The sequence below is a fragment of the Rhinopithecus bieti genome, unplaced genomic scaffold (assembly GCF_001698545.2).
Source record: "Rhinopithecus bieti isolate Rb0 unplaced genomic scaffold, ASM169854v2 scaffold_3527, whole genome shotgun sequence".
NCBI lineage: Eukaryota > Metazoa > Chordata > Mammalia > Primates > Cercopithecidae > Rhinopithecus > Rhinopithecus bieti.
Window position 1 is genome coordinate 2,385,819 of NW_016804488.1, and position 19,029 is coordinate 2,404,847.

General features: G+C 37.5%; 1 protein-coding gene across 4 annotated transcripts in view; it reads left to right on the top strand.

Annotated features, from left to right (window-relative positions):
- Positions 1-19,029, top strand: part of VWC2 (von Willebrand factor C domain containing 2) — a 228,946-nt gene that overhangs the window by 138,615 nt on the left and 71,302 nt on the right. For 3 of the 4 annotated variants that reach the window (XR_001884783.1, XR_001884782.1, XR_001884781.1), the window contains exon 5: positions 11,678-12,072. Coding sequence is in view for 1 of the 4 variants with exons in the window: in XM_017868570.1 (XP_017724059.1) it covers positions 11,678-11,829 (152 nt within the window). In the remaining 3 variants the exon portion in view is untranslated. Of the gene's footprint in view, positions 1-11,677; positions 17,385-19,029 lie in introns of those variants that run through there. The other variant, XM_017868570.1, reaches the window with a different exon arrangement.

Sequence of the window (19,029 nt, forward strand, 5' to 3'; positions counted from 1 at the left end):
ATTGGCTGGGCGCGGTGGCTCAAGCCTGTAATCCCAGCACTTTGGGAGGCCGAGACGCGCGGATCACGAGGTCAGGAGATCAAGACCATCCTGGCTAATACGGTGAAACCCCGTCTCTACTAAAAAATACAAAAAACTAGCTGGGCGTCGAGGCGGGCGCCTGTAGTCCCAGCTACTCTGGAGGCTGAGGCAGGAGAATGGCGTAAACCCGGAAGGCGGAGCTTGCAGTGAGCTGAGATCCGGCCACTGCACTCCAGCCTGGGCGGCAGAGCAAGACTCCGTCTCAGAAAAAAAAAAAAATAAATAAAATAATAAAAAAAAATAAATAAAATAAAATAAAACAAAGTAAGCAAAATATACATAAGATCTATATGAGGAAAACTATAAAATTCTGATATAAAAAAATCATAGAACTATACAAATAGAGAGTGTTTCAAGTTCATGGATAGAAAGACTCAGCATGATCAAGATCTGTTGTTGAGCAATAGATTCAACACAATCCCAAACAAAATCCCAGGAAGCAATTTTGTAGATATCAAAACTGATCCTTTTTTATCTGGAGGAGCAAAAGACCAAGAATAGCCAACACAATATTGAAAGAGGGAAACATAGCTGAACTAAATATAAAGCAACAGTAATCAAGACAGTATTGTACTGGCAAAAGAATAGACACATTGATCAATGGAACAGAATAGAAAGCCCAGAAATAGACTCAAATAAATATCATGAACACTGTTTGCTAACAGAGTAAACATAATACAATGGAGCAATGATAGTTTTTTCACCGAATGGTACTGGAACAACTGAGCATCCCCATGTGAAAAAGTAAATCTAGACAGACTTTACACCCTTCATAAAAATTAACTCAAAATAGATTATATACCTACATGTAAATCGCGGAACCATAAATCTCATAGAAGATAACACAGGAGAAAGTTTAGATAGCTTTGGTGATGAATTTTTAGATACAACATCAGTAACACGAATAATAAAGAAAGAATGGATGGGCTGGCCTCCATTAAAATTAAAAATTTTTGCTCTCTGAAAGATGTTGTCAAAAGAATGAAAGGCAAACCACAGACTGGAAGAAAACATTTGCAAAACACATATAAAAAAAACTGTTGTCCTAAATATACAAATAATTTTCGAATAGAATAAAGAGGGAAGAATCATTCCACCCCATTTAAAATGTATTGTGAAGAGGACAGACACATAGATCAGTGGAACGGCGGAACACAGACGCGCAACAGTATAGCAAATTTATTTTTGACAAAGGTGCAAAAGTAACTCAATGAAAGGATAGTTTTTGTTTGTTTTTTTAACAAATGACACTGTAACAATTGGATATCCATAGACAAAAAAAAAAAGAATCTCAAACCTAAACTTAACACCCTATGAAAAATTATCTCAGAATGGATCATAGATTTAAATGTAAACCATAAAAGTATAACATTCTTATAAAATAAGAGAAAAAGTTTAAGACGTATAGCTTCTTGATGAGTTGTTAGGACATCAAAAGCATGATCCATAAGATAGAAAATTGATGCATTTGACCTCATTGAAATATAAAATTTTTCCTTTGAAATATAAAAGTTTTCTTTTATCAAAGACCTGTTTAAGATGATAGAAAGCTACAAGCTCAGATAAAATATTTGTAAACCACATATCTGATAAAGGAACAGTACCTGGAACATATAAAGAACACAACATTCAACAATAAAAACACCAAACAATTCAATTAGAAAATAGGCAAAATACATGAAGAGTCCGTTCACAGATGGGGATATAAAATGGCAAACACATGAAAAGATGATCATCACCCGCCACTAGGGAAACACAAATTAAAACTTGAGCTATCACTATACATCAATATAATGGCTAAAACAAAAACTTGTGACAAGATCAAATGCTGGTAAAGATGTGAGTAAACTGGATTAGTGGTTGGACTGTAAATTTTATATACATTCTGGAAAACAGTTTGACAGTTTCTTATAAAACTAAATACACAGCTACCACACAATCCGACAATTCTGGTAGTTGTGTGTATTTCTCCTATGCTTTCAATGAGGAGAAAGACTATGTTCACAGAAAATATTCAACGTTATTTATAACAGCTCAAAACTGGAAAAAAAAAACAACAAAATGCCACTCAGCTGTTAAATTATTAAACTGTGGTACATCCATACCATGGAATTCAACTTACCTGTTAAAAGGAATGAACTATTCATACTCACCACAACTTGGATAGATCTCAAAGGCTTTATGCTGAATTTTAAAAGCCAATCCCAAAGCCCACTTTTGATACTATATGATTCCACTTACATAGTATTCTTTTAATAATAAAAGAGTAGATATGGAGAATATTATCAGCCCTGAGGGGTTAAAGATGGTGGGGCAAGAGAAGGTGCAGTGTGACTGTATAGGGTGGCAGAAGGAGGTCTTTGTGGTGATGGAACAATTCTGTGTCTTGGTTAGGTGGTGATTACACAAAGTTGTATATACAATCAAATAACATAGATGTATATGCACCTATTACTGAAGCGGCTACCATTGTCTGGGGTACATACCCGGGATTTGTGGTCTCACTCCAGGAAAATTTAGGACAGGGACACACACAAGGAGTTTAGGAGCGGAGGTTTAATAGGCAGAAGAAAGGAAAAGGAGAAGAGCTCTCTCTCTAGTGAGAGAGAAGGGACTTCTGAAAGGAAAGACTGGCTGTTGGCAGATGCGCTGGATTTTATACTCCGCCTTAAGGAGGCAGTGTCTCATTTATGTAGGTCTCACAGATTGGTTCGATCAGATGTGACGTTTACATAGCATGGGGGAAGGCTGGTTGCCCCCCCCCCCATCTTATTTTGTAAATGAACTCTCCCCTTGGCGGTTGCCATCTTGTCTGCTCCTTACCATACACGTGGCTGGCAGAGTAGGGAAGATGGAGCCGCCATCTTGAACATGTCTAGTCCATAGTTCCTGCTGGTATTCACTCTTACAAGCTCCCAGCTTGTTTATCTATGTCTGTAGCTTGACTTTACAGGCTGCTCTTCCTTAGAAAATTATTTGAGGTTGCTTTTCATTAAAAAGAAAAGCTTTACCGAGGACTCCCATACCCTATCTGCCTAAGTGATTTATTCTTCACTGCTATATCATTCCATAATCATGTAAGCTGTAACTTTGGGAAAACTGAGTGAAGGGTGCGTAGGACCTCCTACTCCCTTCGCAACTTCCAGGTTTGATTTCAAAATAAAACAAATTTTTAAAAAGTAGTATGTTTTTATAAAGAAAATAAATGCACATGCATGTAGGTATACATGTTCAGAAGGACTTGGTTGAAAGAATCTCACAACTTGATTATTAGGAATGCTGCTTATAGGACAAAGGCTTTAAAAATTTCAGCAATTAAAATCTGTTGTAAAAATCCAAATTTACACTTTGGTTAAATTTTCATAACTTACCACTTTTATGTGGTTTTGATTCAAAAAGAATTTACCTACTACAAGAGCAGTAACTTTACGTCATAACTAAATATTCGAAGCAGGAAAAAATAGCAACATAGCATACATTAATTTTTTTTTTTTTTTTTGAGACGGAGTCTCACTCCATCACCCAGGTTGGAGTGCAGTGGCACGATCTCAGCTCACTGCAACCTCCGCTCCCTGGGATCAAGCGATTCTCCTGCCTCAGCCTCCCAAGTAGCTTGGATTATAGGCACCTGCCACCACACTTGGCTAATTTTTGTATTTTTAGTAGAGATGGGATTTCACCATCTTGGCCAAGCTGGTCTTGAACTCCTCGTGATCCACCCGCCTCAGCCTCTCAAAGTGCTGGGATTACAGGGGTGAGCCATCGTGCCAGGCTGGCATATATTAATTCTAATTGTTATCTGAATAATCCCCTCCTTAAGCTAAAAATCACTTTAGATGAAGAAAGCTTATTTTAGGAATTTTTAAGGGTCCACAATTACACAACTTATTTGAAACACAAATTGACCTTCCATCACCTCAATTGTACTGTGTTAAGACAGAAGCAGCGTATTCAACATGGGCAGTCCTATGATGTATTAGAAAAAGGGGTGTAAAAGATAGTACTTATCATGAGAGTAAATGATAGCTATGGAAAGAGACCATTCATCACTCAGCCATCTCCACCACAGCAGCCACTGCTACAGCAGTGCCACTGCTTTTACTCACGCTGTGAAAGAACCAGGACAATAGTTCTTCAAAGTCATCAGGGACTAAATAAACAAAAAGGAAGCAAATTTTGGTAAATATTCGTTTTTTACATTCGAAACATAGCATGTCCTAAAGTTTACATTCCCTCTTAGAATTAATTTCATTGATAATATATTTTAATTTGAGGTAAACCTTAATTTCTGTCATTTAAAAAAGGGTTTTATTTGTTTGTGTGCATTGTACTTTGTGTTTTTGTAGACTACAATACAATAGAAAACTCTACAATGAGAGAATTACTGTCTAATGGAGATGTCAGAGGTGTTTGAACCAGAGCCACTCCATCTTGAATAGGGGCTGGGTAAAATGAGGCTGAGACCTACTGGGCTGCATTCCCAGATGCTTAAGGTATTCTAAGTCACGATGAGATGGGACGTCGGCAAGAGAAACAGGTCAGCGCAAGAAACAGGTCATAAAGACCTTGCTGATAAAGCAGGCTGCAGTTAAGAAGCCCGCTAAAACCCACCAAAACCAAGATGGCCATGAGAGTGACCTCTAGTCATCCTCACTGCTACACTCCCACCAGCACCATGACAGTTTACAAATGCCATGTCAACATCAGGAAGTTACCTTATATGGTCTAAAACGGGGAGGAACCCTCAGTTCTGGGAATTGCGCGCCCCTTTCCCAGAAAACTCATAAATAATTGACCCCTTGTTTAGCACATAATCAAGAAAAACCATAAAAATGGGCAGCCAGCAGCCCTTGGGGCTGCTTTGTCTAAGTGGTGTAGCCATTCTTATGTCACTGGCATCTGTGTGAAGAGACCACCAAACAGGCTTTGTGTGAGCAACAAGGCTATTTATTTCACCTGGGTGCAGGCAGGCTGAGTCCGAAAACAGAGTCAGTGAAGGGAGATAGGGGTGGGGCTGTTTTATAGGATTTGGGTAGGTAAAGGAAAATTACAGTCAAAGGGGTTGTTCTCTGGCTGGCAGGGGTGGGGGTCACAAGGTGCTCAGTGGGGGAGCTTTTGAGCCAGAAAAAAGAATTTCACGAGGTAATGTCATCAGTTAGGGCAGGAACAGACCATTTTCACTTCTTTTGTGGTGGAATGTCATCAGTTAAGGCAGGAACTTGCCATATGGATGTGTACGTGCACATCACGGGGGATATGATGGCTTAGCTTTGTCTTAGAGGCCTGTCACTTTATTCCTTCACTTTCTTAATAAACTTGCTTTCACTTTACTCTATGGACTCGCCCCAAATTCCTTCTTGCATGAGATCCAAAACCTTCACTGGGGTGTGGATCAGGACCCCTTTCCAGTAACAGAGTAACTAGTTAAAATAATAACAAGGACAAAAATTCAAAAAAGAACAAAGAACTAAAGAATATAGTAAATATTAACTGTCAAAAAATTTAATAAATCATACTATCATAAAATTCTTATCAAGAAGAAATTTTTTTTTAATCACAGCCATGGGGGACAAACATCTGAAGTCCAGATGCTTGTGTCGCCTTCACCCCAAGTTTAGTCTGGACGTTGTGACTCAAGCAAGGGAAACCCAGAATCAATGTTTCTTCTCATTAGTCATTTAGCAACGATAAAGAGATAAATCTCTATATAACTATATTTGAAAGTGTATAAAACCAACTTTCTTATGTGAAACAGCTTGTAAATTGTTGCTTTCTGCCTCTAGGATTGTGTGTTTTAAGTCATTTTAACACTTGATGTTTTCGTTGGCTTTTGTTTTCCACATGAATATAGGCTTTAGTAATAAATTGCAATAATTTTTGTATCTCTTTCTTGCCTGAAGCATATGATTAAAAAAAGTGCTAAGCATTTATATGTTTCCTAAATGCAGGGGGACCAGTTTCAAGTGACCCATCAATAGAGTCCATGTTGAATAAACAATGGTGAAGGCACACAATGGAGCCATAAAGAACAAGTGCTGAGTCTGTGTATGGATGTGGAGTGATAAGCTGGGACATGCTTTTAGGTGAAAAAAAGCAAAGTACATAGCGTTAAGAAGTATGTTACCTTTTGTGAAAGAAAAATGAGGAAATAATTTGCTTATTCTTTTTTTTTTTCTTTTGAGACGGAGTCTCGCTCTGTCGCCCAGGCTGGAGTGCAGTGGCCGGATCTCAGCTCACTGCAAGCTCTGCCTCTCGGGTTTATGCCATTCTCCTGCCTCAGCCTCCGGAGTAGCTGGAACTACAGGCGCCCACCACCTCGCCCAGCTAGTTTTTTGTATTTTTTAGTAGAGACGGTGTTTCACCGCGTTAGCCAGGATGGTCTGGATCTCCTGACCTCGTGATCCGCTCATCTCGGCCTCCCAAAGTGCTGGGATTACAGGCTTGAGCCACCACGCCCGGCCAATTTGCTTCTTCTTTAAAAAAGTTACACTAGAAGGATAAAATAGAAATCACTGAAAATGATTGACATAATGGCTGGAGGTGGGAGGTAACAGAGGAAGTGGAGAGGATAAATGGGAACAGATGGACCTAATTCTGTATGCCCGTGATAATACAACCACACAGAGAAGAGATAAGTGACTTTTGAGCAAAATATGTTGACTATAAGAAGTGCAAAATATATATTAATAGGAATGACATTTGCATTGTAATTTTTAAATTACATAATAGTAGGATAAAAATAGAATATATTAAGGATTTTAATAAACAAGAGTCTGTCAACAAAAAGAGTCAAACTCTGTAAAATATTTAAAGAGATTTATTCTGAGTCAAATATGAGTGACCACGTTCCATGACACAGTCCCAGGAGAGTCTAAGAATGTGTGCCCAAGGTGATTGGGACACAGCTTGGCTTTATACATTTTAGGGAGACATAAGACATCAATCAATACATGTAATGTATATATTGGTTTGGTCCTGAAAGTCGGGACTACTCAAAACTGAGGGTGGAGATGGGGGCCACTTCCTAGTCATACGTGTATTCAAAGATGTTCTGATTGACAATTGCTTGAAAGAGCTATTATATAAAGACCTGGAATCAATAGAAAGGAATGTCTGGGTTAAGATTAGTGGTTGTGGAAACCATAGTTTTGTCATGCAGGTGAAGCCTCCAGTAGCAGGCTTCAGTGCTCTTATCAGACCTATAAAGGTGCCAGACTCTTCATTAATTCTTTCCTGGATGAGGGAATAGACCTGGAAAGGGAAGGGGATTCTCTACGGAATGCAGATTTTCCCCACAAAAGACAGCCTCTCAGGGCCATTTCAAAATATGTCAAAGAAATATATTTTGGAATAAAATACATCTATTTCTTTCAGGGACCACTGTCTGTCATGTGATGCCACTACTAGAGTCAAGCTGGAATTTGGTGTCTTATTGCTACAAAAAGTCTGTTTTGTCAGTTTTAAGATCTCTGTTTTAATGGTAAAGCTGGTCAGCTGTGCCTGAATTCCAAAAGGAGGAGGTTATAATGAGGCATGTCCAATGCCTAAATCTCATCATGATCTGAGATAGGTTTTCAGGCTAACTTTGGAATGCCCTTGTCCACAAGGAGGGGTCCATTCAATTGGTGAGGGACTTAGAATTTTATTTTTGATTTACAAGACTTAGTGTAAAATGAGATATATAATTAAAATCTAAATACAATAGGATAAGCAAAATAAGTAAATATATTAAATTTAAAGTGTTTCATTGTATGAGAAAAGCTACACATACACAAATCTAAGAGGAAAATTTTGAATTATAATATTATGAATTTATAATTTTTAAAAATGTACGTGTATGTGTTTTTATGTGTTCCTATCTGTGCCCCCCAAGAAGGCCTAGAAGTGCCACCCCAGTATACTACATGTGATAACCAGGTCTTTGTTCTAAATATATTCTCCACCAAAAGGAAGAGAGAAGGTTAATTACAGATATGGGCAAGATGAGCTGAAGATATCTTCTTTTTTTTTTTTTTTTTTTTTGAGACAGAGTCTCGCTCTGCCGCCCAGGCTGGAGTGCAGTGGCTGGATCTCAGCTCACTGCAAGCTCCGCCTCCCGGGTTCACGCCATTCTCCTGCCTCAGCCTCCCGAGTAGCTGGAACTATAGGCGCCCGCCACGTCGCCCGGCTAGTTTTCGTATTTTTTAGTAGAGACGGGGTTTCACCATGTTAGCCAGGATGGTCTCGATCTCCTGACCTCGTGATCCGCCGGTCTCGGCCTCCCAAAGTGCTGGGATTACAGGCTTGAGCCACCGCGCCCGGCCGAAGATATCTTCTTAGTTTAGAAATGAAAGAAGCTTTTAATGATTAAAGGAGTGTGTCAAAAAGACATGCGAGTTAGCTTGATGTCCAGATCTCCCATTAGCCAAATTTTGGACAATTTGAACATCAAAAGAATAAAGACTTCAGTGTGTTGCAAAAGACTGAAAATAAAGATTTTATATTCTACAGTAAAATGCAAAATGAAGAGTTAACTTTAGAATGATAAAAGCTCATTACAAGTGACTATTGCCCTGACATAGAAAGATTTATTCAGGTAAAGACTTTTGCTAGCATTTGCAGAACAACAGGATAGGTGAAATATAATTATCCAGTTTAGCCCTCATGAGGCCTTATGAGGTCTTATTATTCCCATTAAGGCACACGATAATTAATTTAATCAGTCCAAGATCACATAACTATTAAGTAGCAGATTTTTAATCCAGATTTGTCTGGAGATGAGACCTGTCAGTATCTGTATTTAAGAATACAGGCCTGGGCAATTATGGTGTGGTTTCTCTGTGCAAAGCACACTGACAGATATTAGGGTGAAATAAAAGCAGATTGTATTTTCAAATTTACCTCTGCAAAAAAAGATGATACAGAAAAGAAGGCATGCCAAAGAGAGCTCGAGCCAAATGTGACTAATTAGGGAAACTTTTACAACCTAGGCACCATCCGAATGGTCACTGTGGCACTGTTGGCCTTATGGACTAAGGAAAACGCATTGCAGAGCAAGGGAGGCAGCGAAGTGTGGAGGCCAGTTGTGTGGGGTGTGGTGGAGTGCAGAGAGGACTAGAATATCCTTCTGGGGCCACCGGGTGGGGAGGGGTCTTGAATTTAAAGTCTTACAATTCACCAAAGCTAATGGATATGTGACACTGGGCTCAGACATCATAAATCTGGTGTTTTCAGGTAATGCAAATACTGGCCCCCTGGAAACACGGGACTGGAACTCAAGCAAGAAAGTACAATTGGAACTATAATTTGGGAGTCATTGGCAGATGAATGATTGTTGGGTTCTCTGAAAGAGAAGAGTTCAAGGGCAGAATCTTAGGACAGTGTCTGAGCAGGGGACAAGAAGAAAAGAAAGTTCAGGCCTGGATGTGGCAACTCATTCCTGTAATCCCAGCACTATGGGAGGCCAAGGCGGAAGGATCTCTTGAGCCCAGGAGTTTGAGACCAGCCTGGGCAACAGAAAGATCTCATATCTCCAAAAAAAAAACTTTTTTAAAGTTAGTCAGGTGTGGTGGTGTGCTCCTCTGATTGGAGCTACTCGGGAGGCTAAGGTGGGAGGGTCCCTTGGGCCCAGGAGGTTGAAGCAGCTACAGTGAGCCGTAATCATGCCACTGCATTCCAGCCTGGGTGACAGAGCAAGACCCTGTCTCAAACACAAAACAAACAAAAAAGAAAACAAGAGTTCAGGGAGGAAGAAGGGGGCGCATTGCAAGCAGTGAGCCATGTGCAGAGCTGGGCATCCAGAGGCGCGGGCCCTCCACCTCCTGGGCGAACTCGAAAACCACCACCATAGAACATGAGCTATTGTACTTAGAATTGTTCAAAGGCTGGCTGTTATTCTGGAGTTTGCTGGATTAATTCATTTTTTTAAATTTTGCAGATGGACCTTTTTCATCTCTTTGATGACTTCACACATTATAATTGAACACATTTTAGTTGTGAGCATATTATCAAAGATATTAGAAGCAAAGAAGGGAGGAGAAGGAGAATTTTGCAAACTGTTGAAGATAGAAGTTGAGGGCCAGGATGCAGTAATTACCAGTGTTTGAATTTTGGAGGGAGGTATAGAGGTAGAGCAGTTGCTCATAGTTGAATGAGGTCTATAGGTATAAACCATAATAGAAAGCCATTAATCTTTAAAAAATAATGTGTTTTAACTAACATTGGAACTCTTTCTGATAGGCATCTCTCCATGTCCTTGATCTTAACATAAAGTGCAGATATGACACATTTGTTGGCTGATATATTATAACTGATATAGAATTGATTGAGAATTACAGAGATCCTCAATTCTCATGGAAGATTGTGAAAGATACACTCCTGCAGCACACTGAGATCGTGCTTCTCAAAGTGTATCCCCAAACAAGCAGCATCCACATCACCTGATAACTTATCAAAGCAAATTCTCAGGCCCCAACCGAAACCTAGTGAGCCACAAACTCTGCAAACAGTGTTTTCAACAGCCCTCCAGGCCATTGCAATGTATGGGAAAGTTTGAAAAGCTGCCCTGGGAGGCCTGGAAGGTACACTGAATTTATTTCACTTCAAGCAGTTTGCTTGTTTTAGGATATCTCTGCCGAAAGTGTCCTGAAGAAGACTGGTTCTTTGAAGGTCTTAGTTATGCTTTTTCTGTGATTATTTAGAATTAATTAAATCAAATGGTTGCAGATTTTAGCCCCCAAATGGAATAGTTAATGAAAGTCACAGTGTTGTCTCTTAGAAAAGTTTTAAATGGGCTGGACGCAGTGGCTTACACCTGTAATCCCAGCACTTTGGGAGGCCAAGGCGGGCAGATCATGAGGTCAAGAGATCGAGATCATCCTGGCCAACATGGTGAAACCCAATCTCTACTAAAAATACGAAAATTAGCTGGGCATGGTGGCATGCCCCTGTAGTCCCAGCTACTCTGGAGCCTGCGGCAGGAGAATCGCTTGAACCTGGGAGGTGGAGGTTGCAGTGAGCCGAGATCGCGCCACTGCACTCCAGTCTGGCGACAGAGCAAGACTATCTCAAAAAAAAAAAAAGAAAAGAAAAAGAAAAAAAAATTAAATGACATTGGTTTCATTTCAGAACAAAAGTAGAGTACTTCATATTACTGAAACTATAACTTTGCCACTGTCCTTCATAAAAAAAAACTGAATAAAATGTGTGCCATTGGCTGGGTGCAGTGGCTCATGCCTGTAATCCCAGAACTTTGGGAAGCCGAGGTGGGTGGATCACCTGAGGTCAGGAGTTCAAGATCAGCCTGGCCAACATTGTTAAACCCCATTTCTACAAAAAATACAAAAATTAGCTGGGTATGGTAGCATGCCCCTGTAATCCTAGCTACTTGAAAGGCTGAGGCAGGAGAATTGCCTGAATCTGGGAGGCGGAAGTTGCAGTGAGCCGAGATCGTGCCATTGCACTCCAGCCTAGGTGACAGAGCAAGACTCTGTCTCACAAACAAATATATACATATATACACATACACACACACACACACATACTGTAATGCTTAATACCTAAGTACATTATATGTTTATGCACACATATAGCATAAAACATTTTTTCTGCATTTCAGGTCCAAACTGCTTTGCAGAAACCGCGGTGATCCCTGCTGGCAGAGAAGTGAAGACTGACGAGTGCACCATATGCCACTGTACTTATGAGGAAGGCACATGGAGAATCGAGCGGCAGGCCATGTGCACAAGACATGAATGCAGGCAAATGTAGACGCTTCCCAGAACACAAACTCTTGACTTTTTCTAGAACATTTTACTGATGTGAACATTCTAGATGACTCTGGGAAATATCAGTCAAAGGAGAAGACTTATGATGAGGAATAATGGAAAAGTGTTGGTACTTTTCCTTTTCTTGATAACAGTTACTACAACAGAAGGAAATGGATATATTTCAAAACATCAACAAGAACTTTGGGCATAAAATCCCTCTCTAAATAAATGTGCTATTTTCACAGTAAGTACACAAAAGTACACTATTATATATTAAATGTATTTCTATAATCCCTCCATTAGAGAGCTTATATAAGTGTTTTCTATAGATGCAGATTAAAATTGCTGTGTTGTCAACCGTCCTCACTGTGTACCTGCATATCTTTTTCAGTTCTGATTCCATCATCCAGGAATGTTCCCCCTGCACATTTTCACAGGGCAGAGTCACCCATGAATGGATCATAAGATATTAGGACCAATTTCCACTGAAACCCTGTTTAAATTCTATTTAATTACAGACATATCTCTAATGTTGATGCCTACTTCACATAAATATATTTCCTTCTTATAATAATATGCTGCTTTTGTCTCCTTCATTCTCAGTCACTTGTGAAATGCAGGTGTAAAGATCACTAACTCACACTTTCTCAGTTCTTTCCCCTAACCTCCTGTATTGTAGACCATAGGTAAGCACATACATATATTTCGTTCTTATTTACATTATTTTTCTCTTCTAAGCGTAACTTTAATTCATTCCCTAAACTGAGGAATAAAGTAGGCTGGAAAATTTCCATTACTGTTCCATCAAGCTGAAGCAGACAACAAAATAGGGGAGGAGTCCTTCAATTCTCCTAAGAGAGTTAAGGAAAATCAAACTCCTAAGCAAGTTCATATACCTGAAATCTAAATGTGTTATACATATATCTCAGCTCTCAATTCAGTGGAATCATATTCGTCATCAGACTGAGTCATCTATTCTCCATAAACTACACAGTAAAATCTTGACTGATAACCTTGAATCAGCCACCCTTTACTAGCAGAGTGAGAAAGCAGTTATTCTGTTAAAACAAAGCTGAAGACCAAGTGTACTCCATAACTTTCCTATAGTTATAATTCCAAACCAACTTCTTTTCTCTTCGTTTGAACAGAGAACATGAAAAGCCACTGCAAAGTCCTGCTAATCTAATCAATGCATAATAGAAAATAGTTCTACCTTTATCAATCATATCAGCATGCAGTGTGTTGATGAAAGAGGTAATTGGAGCCTTAATAGGTGTAGGATAAAAAAAGCAAAACTATAATCACTATTTATGTCTTTAAAGGATTAAAATATATATAATCATTATTTGAAGCCTCTAAAGATATTTTCATATTTTATTCTAAAATTTTGCATTAAGAACCTATTAAGTACAAAGCATTTGTGATGACAACAAGGGAATAAGGCTTGATTTCTTGCCTTCTTGGACTTTTGGTCTCTGGCATAAGAAGTACATGAAATTATAATGTATTGTGTTAGAAGCCAAACTAGAGACCAGCAAATGGAGATTAGAAAGCCTTCCTAATGCAAAGATGGAGAACATGAAAAAATCATTATATAAAAAATAATTCAATCATTAAAGACTGAATAATATTCAAGAAAAATGGATATTATCATAATTGAATACTATCATATTCAAAATGGATACTATCATAATTGAAAATTAAACTATTGTGGACTTTAGCAAATATAAAGATGCCACTGATTGAGTCATCAAAACATTACATATAGTCATTTAATTTTTATCTTGTTCATAAAGAACACCTTGAGCCAAAGGGACTACCAGTACATAGATTTCATGAAAATACTCAGGGGAATTATTAGCTAATTGCTCTCAGGTGTAATCAGCTTTCCAAAATTTAACCTTTGTATTCAAGAGTGGTAGACATTGGCCATCCCTCCTTTATTCAAGGATGGATTGTTTGAGACACAGTTATTTAAAGTTGTCGTTTTGCTAATAAATGGCCCTAGCCCCCATGGGTAGGTGGGCCATTAGTAACCTCTTCTCTCTCCATCAGGCATGATGCAATTAGAGACTCAATCCATGCAGCTCAAAGTCTTCCTGTTTCCCTTAATAATAATTCCTGCCAGAATGGATGATGAGCTCTGAAATAATTGCAGTGGTGTTTTCAATGCTGAGATAATTTCAGAAAACCTAGTATTTTGTTGCATATAGAGAATGAACCCAATATCATCTTGGGAAATTAACTGACTCACTTGCTCTAAACTTAGTTTGACCTGCAGGGTCACAGGCACACACTCCTAAGCACTAAAACTCAGTGGTTGTTATTACACCAAAGTAACTCCCCTCCCCATCTATGATTTCAACCCCCTCATTCCTCTCTCCTCATAGAAATAATACATAAACCAACCCACGGAAGAACTTGAATTTATGACAGTGTACATACTCATGAATAATAATGGCATTATTTGCATTTTTGTCCAAGATCAACTTCTTCTTGCAGTTAGACTTTCACAAATATATAGCTATCTCATTCTATTTTCCTCCCCTTTGTTGTCAGAGAACTCTTTGCTGAGATGATCAACAACAAACTGTTCTATTCAGTAAACATCATAACTTCAATAACTGCCCAATAAAAAAGGAAAGTATAAGTCACTCAATTTCAAAATAATAGTGTTTGGAGATAGCACAGAAAAGGGGGCCTCAGAATTCAAGTATAGAAGTTCTGGAAAAGCCATAATCATTAAAATTCAAATAGGCCTGCTCTATAAGTACCTAATAATTGTTAAACGATTTGTTCAACTTAATAAACTAAACCATGCTTACAAATGTATTAATGAATTTATTTCAAATTTTCAACCTATATTTAGATCTGAAAGTATAAAGCTACTTATGTAAGCAATAGAGTGGTTCTGGAAATTATCTGATGTCTTAGAGGTTTTCAAGTTAAATTCATTCTTTCAGTGATATGATATTTACTTGTTGGGTAGATTAACAATACTTTTATTGACATGTCCCAGAAGTCTTGAGAAAAGTCATTTCAAAACTTGTATTTCATCCCTGCATGCAACAAGTATTAGATGCACTCCAGTCTGGGCAAGTCCTGCTACCATGTTGCTGCTAGTACACATGGAAAGGCACAGTATCCTTGACATCAAGGGGTCTGTAAGCCTTGAAACTAATTTAGGTTTGATTATAATACTTCTAATCTTTTGATACTTAGAATTTCATCATCTGCTTTGTGCAGTAAAACATGCTGAGAAGAGTCCTCATACAGTTTTAAGTTTGTAACATCAATAATATGTTTAATAAACTCTCCTCCCTACTTCTCCAACATAAATGTTGCATTTATATAAGGTTAAAAGTCCTAAAAAATCAGAAAATTCAGATGTTTAAGTTTTGTTTTATTTTAAGCAGTGAAATGGGTTTTAAATGTGTACATTATCTGAAATTTACTATTTCAAACAAGCATTGTTGGAAACTAAATCCATTATTTTAAATGTGGACTATTTAAACATGTAGAAAACAAAATTATGGACATAAACTATGATTTTAAAAATATTAACAATTTGCTAAATTTGCTTCAATGGGCAAGAGATCAATCCTACTTTTCATTATTCTTTTAATATCACATTTTCCCCAACATAATATAATAAGAAAATAAGAGTATCAGATGTACAAATAAGCACCATTGGTAAAAACATACATGCTTCTTTGGCCAATATAATTTGTAACTTTCTTACTGAACCTACTTACCTACTATATTTTTTCCCTCACTATTAGCATCTGATGGTTGATACAGTCAGTAACTATTCTGAAGAATTAGATTAAGAGAGAACAATTTACTTATTCAGGAATAAGTGCATTTTACAGCACATATTTTCACAATCCAGCTGCAACTTCCAAAGATCAGGTTCTCATTGCTCCATAGCACAGTTTAAATAACCTACTTATATCATATCCTCACTCCACACCAACCGCTTCGGTCTATTATTTTAGTTTTCTAAATGTAGATCTAGTTTTCAACTGAATTATTTATTTTGAGGATCACAATCACACACCAAATAACATCCAAACTCCTCAACATGGAAGACTGGTGTCTTCACAATTAGATCATGGACTACACCATGACCCAGGCCCCTGTGGCTGGTGAGACTTCTGGGCCCTGGGTACCACTCTAAACATGGTCTCTACTATCTCAGATCCTGCCCTGAGTGTCCTCTGCAGCACGTTGAAATATTAGCCATTTTCAATGTCCAGTTCAAGTCCCATTGCTGGTAGGAAGACTTCTGTAGTTCTTATCGGAAGAATTGTCACTCTGTGTCCCAGTAATAGTACTAATTTGGTTTCTTATTTTAATATATCATTTAGAAATCATACCATAGTTTGCATAATAGTTAATTTTATGCCTGCTTCTTCTATTATTTACAAATCCCTTTAGTTTGGGCTGTGAGACATTCAATCCCCAAAACATCACCCAATATCTATATGTTAAAGGCTTGCTGAATTGTATTCAATCTATTAGTTCAGAGTTATTTGCTATTCTTGTTTAAGGACAATGTATATATTAAAGAGCAACTAAAAGCTCCCATTACTGTTTGCCAACCAAGTTGTCTTTTGATTTCTCTGTCAACTTGCAAGTATCAAATATCTAAGTCACAGAACCCAGAGACACACCAAATACCCCAAATACCCCCATGGTAGTTTTAGGATGAACTCTAACAGCTATTGGCTATTTCTGGTGCAAGTCAGAAAAAAATTGCTTTTAGTGCGAAATTTTTGATGCTGAAGAAAGTTTATTGTATTGAAGAGACACTGGCCCTTTATGAAAAAGGAGGTCAAGTTTACAGTTTTGATACTTATTTACTTTCTTATTTCTAATTTTTGGAAAACACTTTTCTTAGACTTTCATTTGTGGTATTGAGTATTTCTGCGTGTTTTAATCTTTCTACATAACGTAATTAAACACCTCAGTAGGTATCTAGTGAACTGATAAAATAACGAGCTGAGTCATTTGTACAGAAATATAGTAGCTTCCATAACCTGAGTGATAACTATTTAAAAATGATGGTTGTCGAAATTTTACTAGTGTCAAATTTCACTTTAAATTTTGCAAAGCACCTGCTATTCTAGCCTTAACACAAAAATTTAGAAGCTAACTCCAATGCCTAATTTTTAAATGAATAAATCCCATTGAATATTAAGTGACATTGACAATCACCCTGAAAAGTATTCAGCCAAAGTTTCAATAGAATTAGGAAACTTACATGAAAATGTGCTCTCAGTGCTTGGCCCATGAGCAGTTTATGATTTAAGACATGCATACTGTTTAAGTCTTTCCTTCAAAGGTAGAAAAGTGCATAAAGCCCCTGGCTGACCTATTATATAGGCATGGAATTATCAAAAGCAATCAAAGTATGTACCTAAAGTCAATTTAGTATATTATGAATACAGCCTAATGACTAAACACAATTGCAAATATTGTGACTTTAGATTTTAATTCAATTTTCAATAAGTAGAAATATTTCTCAATTTTATTTAGTATCTAATTATATTAAGACCAACACATACATTAAAGTGCATTTATATGATTAATATTTAATATCATTATTTTACTTAATGATTAATATTTTCTATTATTTGAATTTCTGTAATCTATGTTTTAAAAATAACTGTTTCCAAACACATTTTATGGAAAGATTTCATTTTTCCATTTCCTTTATTTTTATATTTACCTTGTCAAATAAATACAATTCTATTTTTATTTCTATTAGAATTCAGGGTTTATTCTTTTCCTAAGCATATAATTCTTATAATAATAATGGAAAAAAGTGAGAAGTATCCAGTAAGTAATATAAACCTATGAAACTATTAATGTTCTTTATATTACCAAGTAGTTTTAGTTTTAAAAAGCCATTCTCAAGCAATCAGTGAATGTATATCATCAGCCAAAAGTTATGCTAGGTTTCCTTCACTTATTATCACATTTAACCTCACAATTCTCCCAAATTGTGGGTAATGCTATCTCCTTTGTTTCAGAAAAGTGAATATAGGCTCAGGAAAATTTAAAAATTGCCTTAAGATTCAGTCTGGTGAATGAGAGGCTGAGTTAAGAATCCAAATCTGCTTTATACCAGAGCCCATGATTTGAAGTCTTATCATTTGTCTTTAGGTCAGGGACCTCTAGAAATTAGACAGAAATTTCCAAAATGGTCTTTTACCCCACTGCCTATAAAGAAGATAATAAATAGCAACACTGACCTTTAATTCTAGAATATCAATCTTGATACTTGTCAAAGTAAATAGTAGCTCCTCACAAAAATGTTGTGACCTCCCTAGTCTAAATGCTTATGCTATATGTTGATTCCTAATTCTAGATCTCTTTTTAAAAATAGTATTGAAGCATCAGGTTGTTCAGGTATGATTCTCACATTGAAATTTACAAAATATAACCAAATATTGTGACCCAGTTTTTCTGGAGCCAAGAGAAGTAAACTGCCATTTATTAGGTGATGATTATATGGCAAACACTACAATTTCAAATTTCAAATTCTTTTATCTGATTTATTCTTTTTATCAACTCTGCTGTATTGATGAGGAAGTCAACATATGGTGGGTAACTTATCCAAATTTCGGTGATGAGCTGGGTGCAGTGGCTCACACCTGTAATCCCAGCACTTTGGGAGGCTGAGGCAGATGGATTTTGAGGCCAGCCTGACCAACATGTGAAACCCCATCTCTACTAAAAATACAAAAAAGAAAAAAAAATAGCTGGGCATGGTGGCACATTGGGAGGCTGAGGCAGGAGAATCCCTTAAACCCAGGAGATGCGTTGCATGAGCCAAGATTGCCTCAGCTGCTCTCCAGCCTGGGTGACAGAGTGAGACTCTGTCTCAAAAAAAAAAAAAAAAAAAAAAAATCCGTGATGGTACTGAGGCCAAATCTGTTGGGTTCCAAAGTTATCCTACATGGGGCATAGTCAGGACTGGAATGGATAGCTCTACCTGCTTCCAAATATTCTTCCCTGGGGAGCGGCTGTGAGTCTGACTGAATCGATTTATTCATTGCATTCTATGTGTCAAATGCAATTTAGGCCTGAGTGATAGTCATATATGGTCTTTGGACCCATGAAGCTCTGAGTCAACTATACCAGCAGATATCCTTAAACTAATAAAAAAAGCGATGGCATCACATGCCATTTT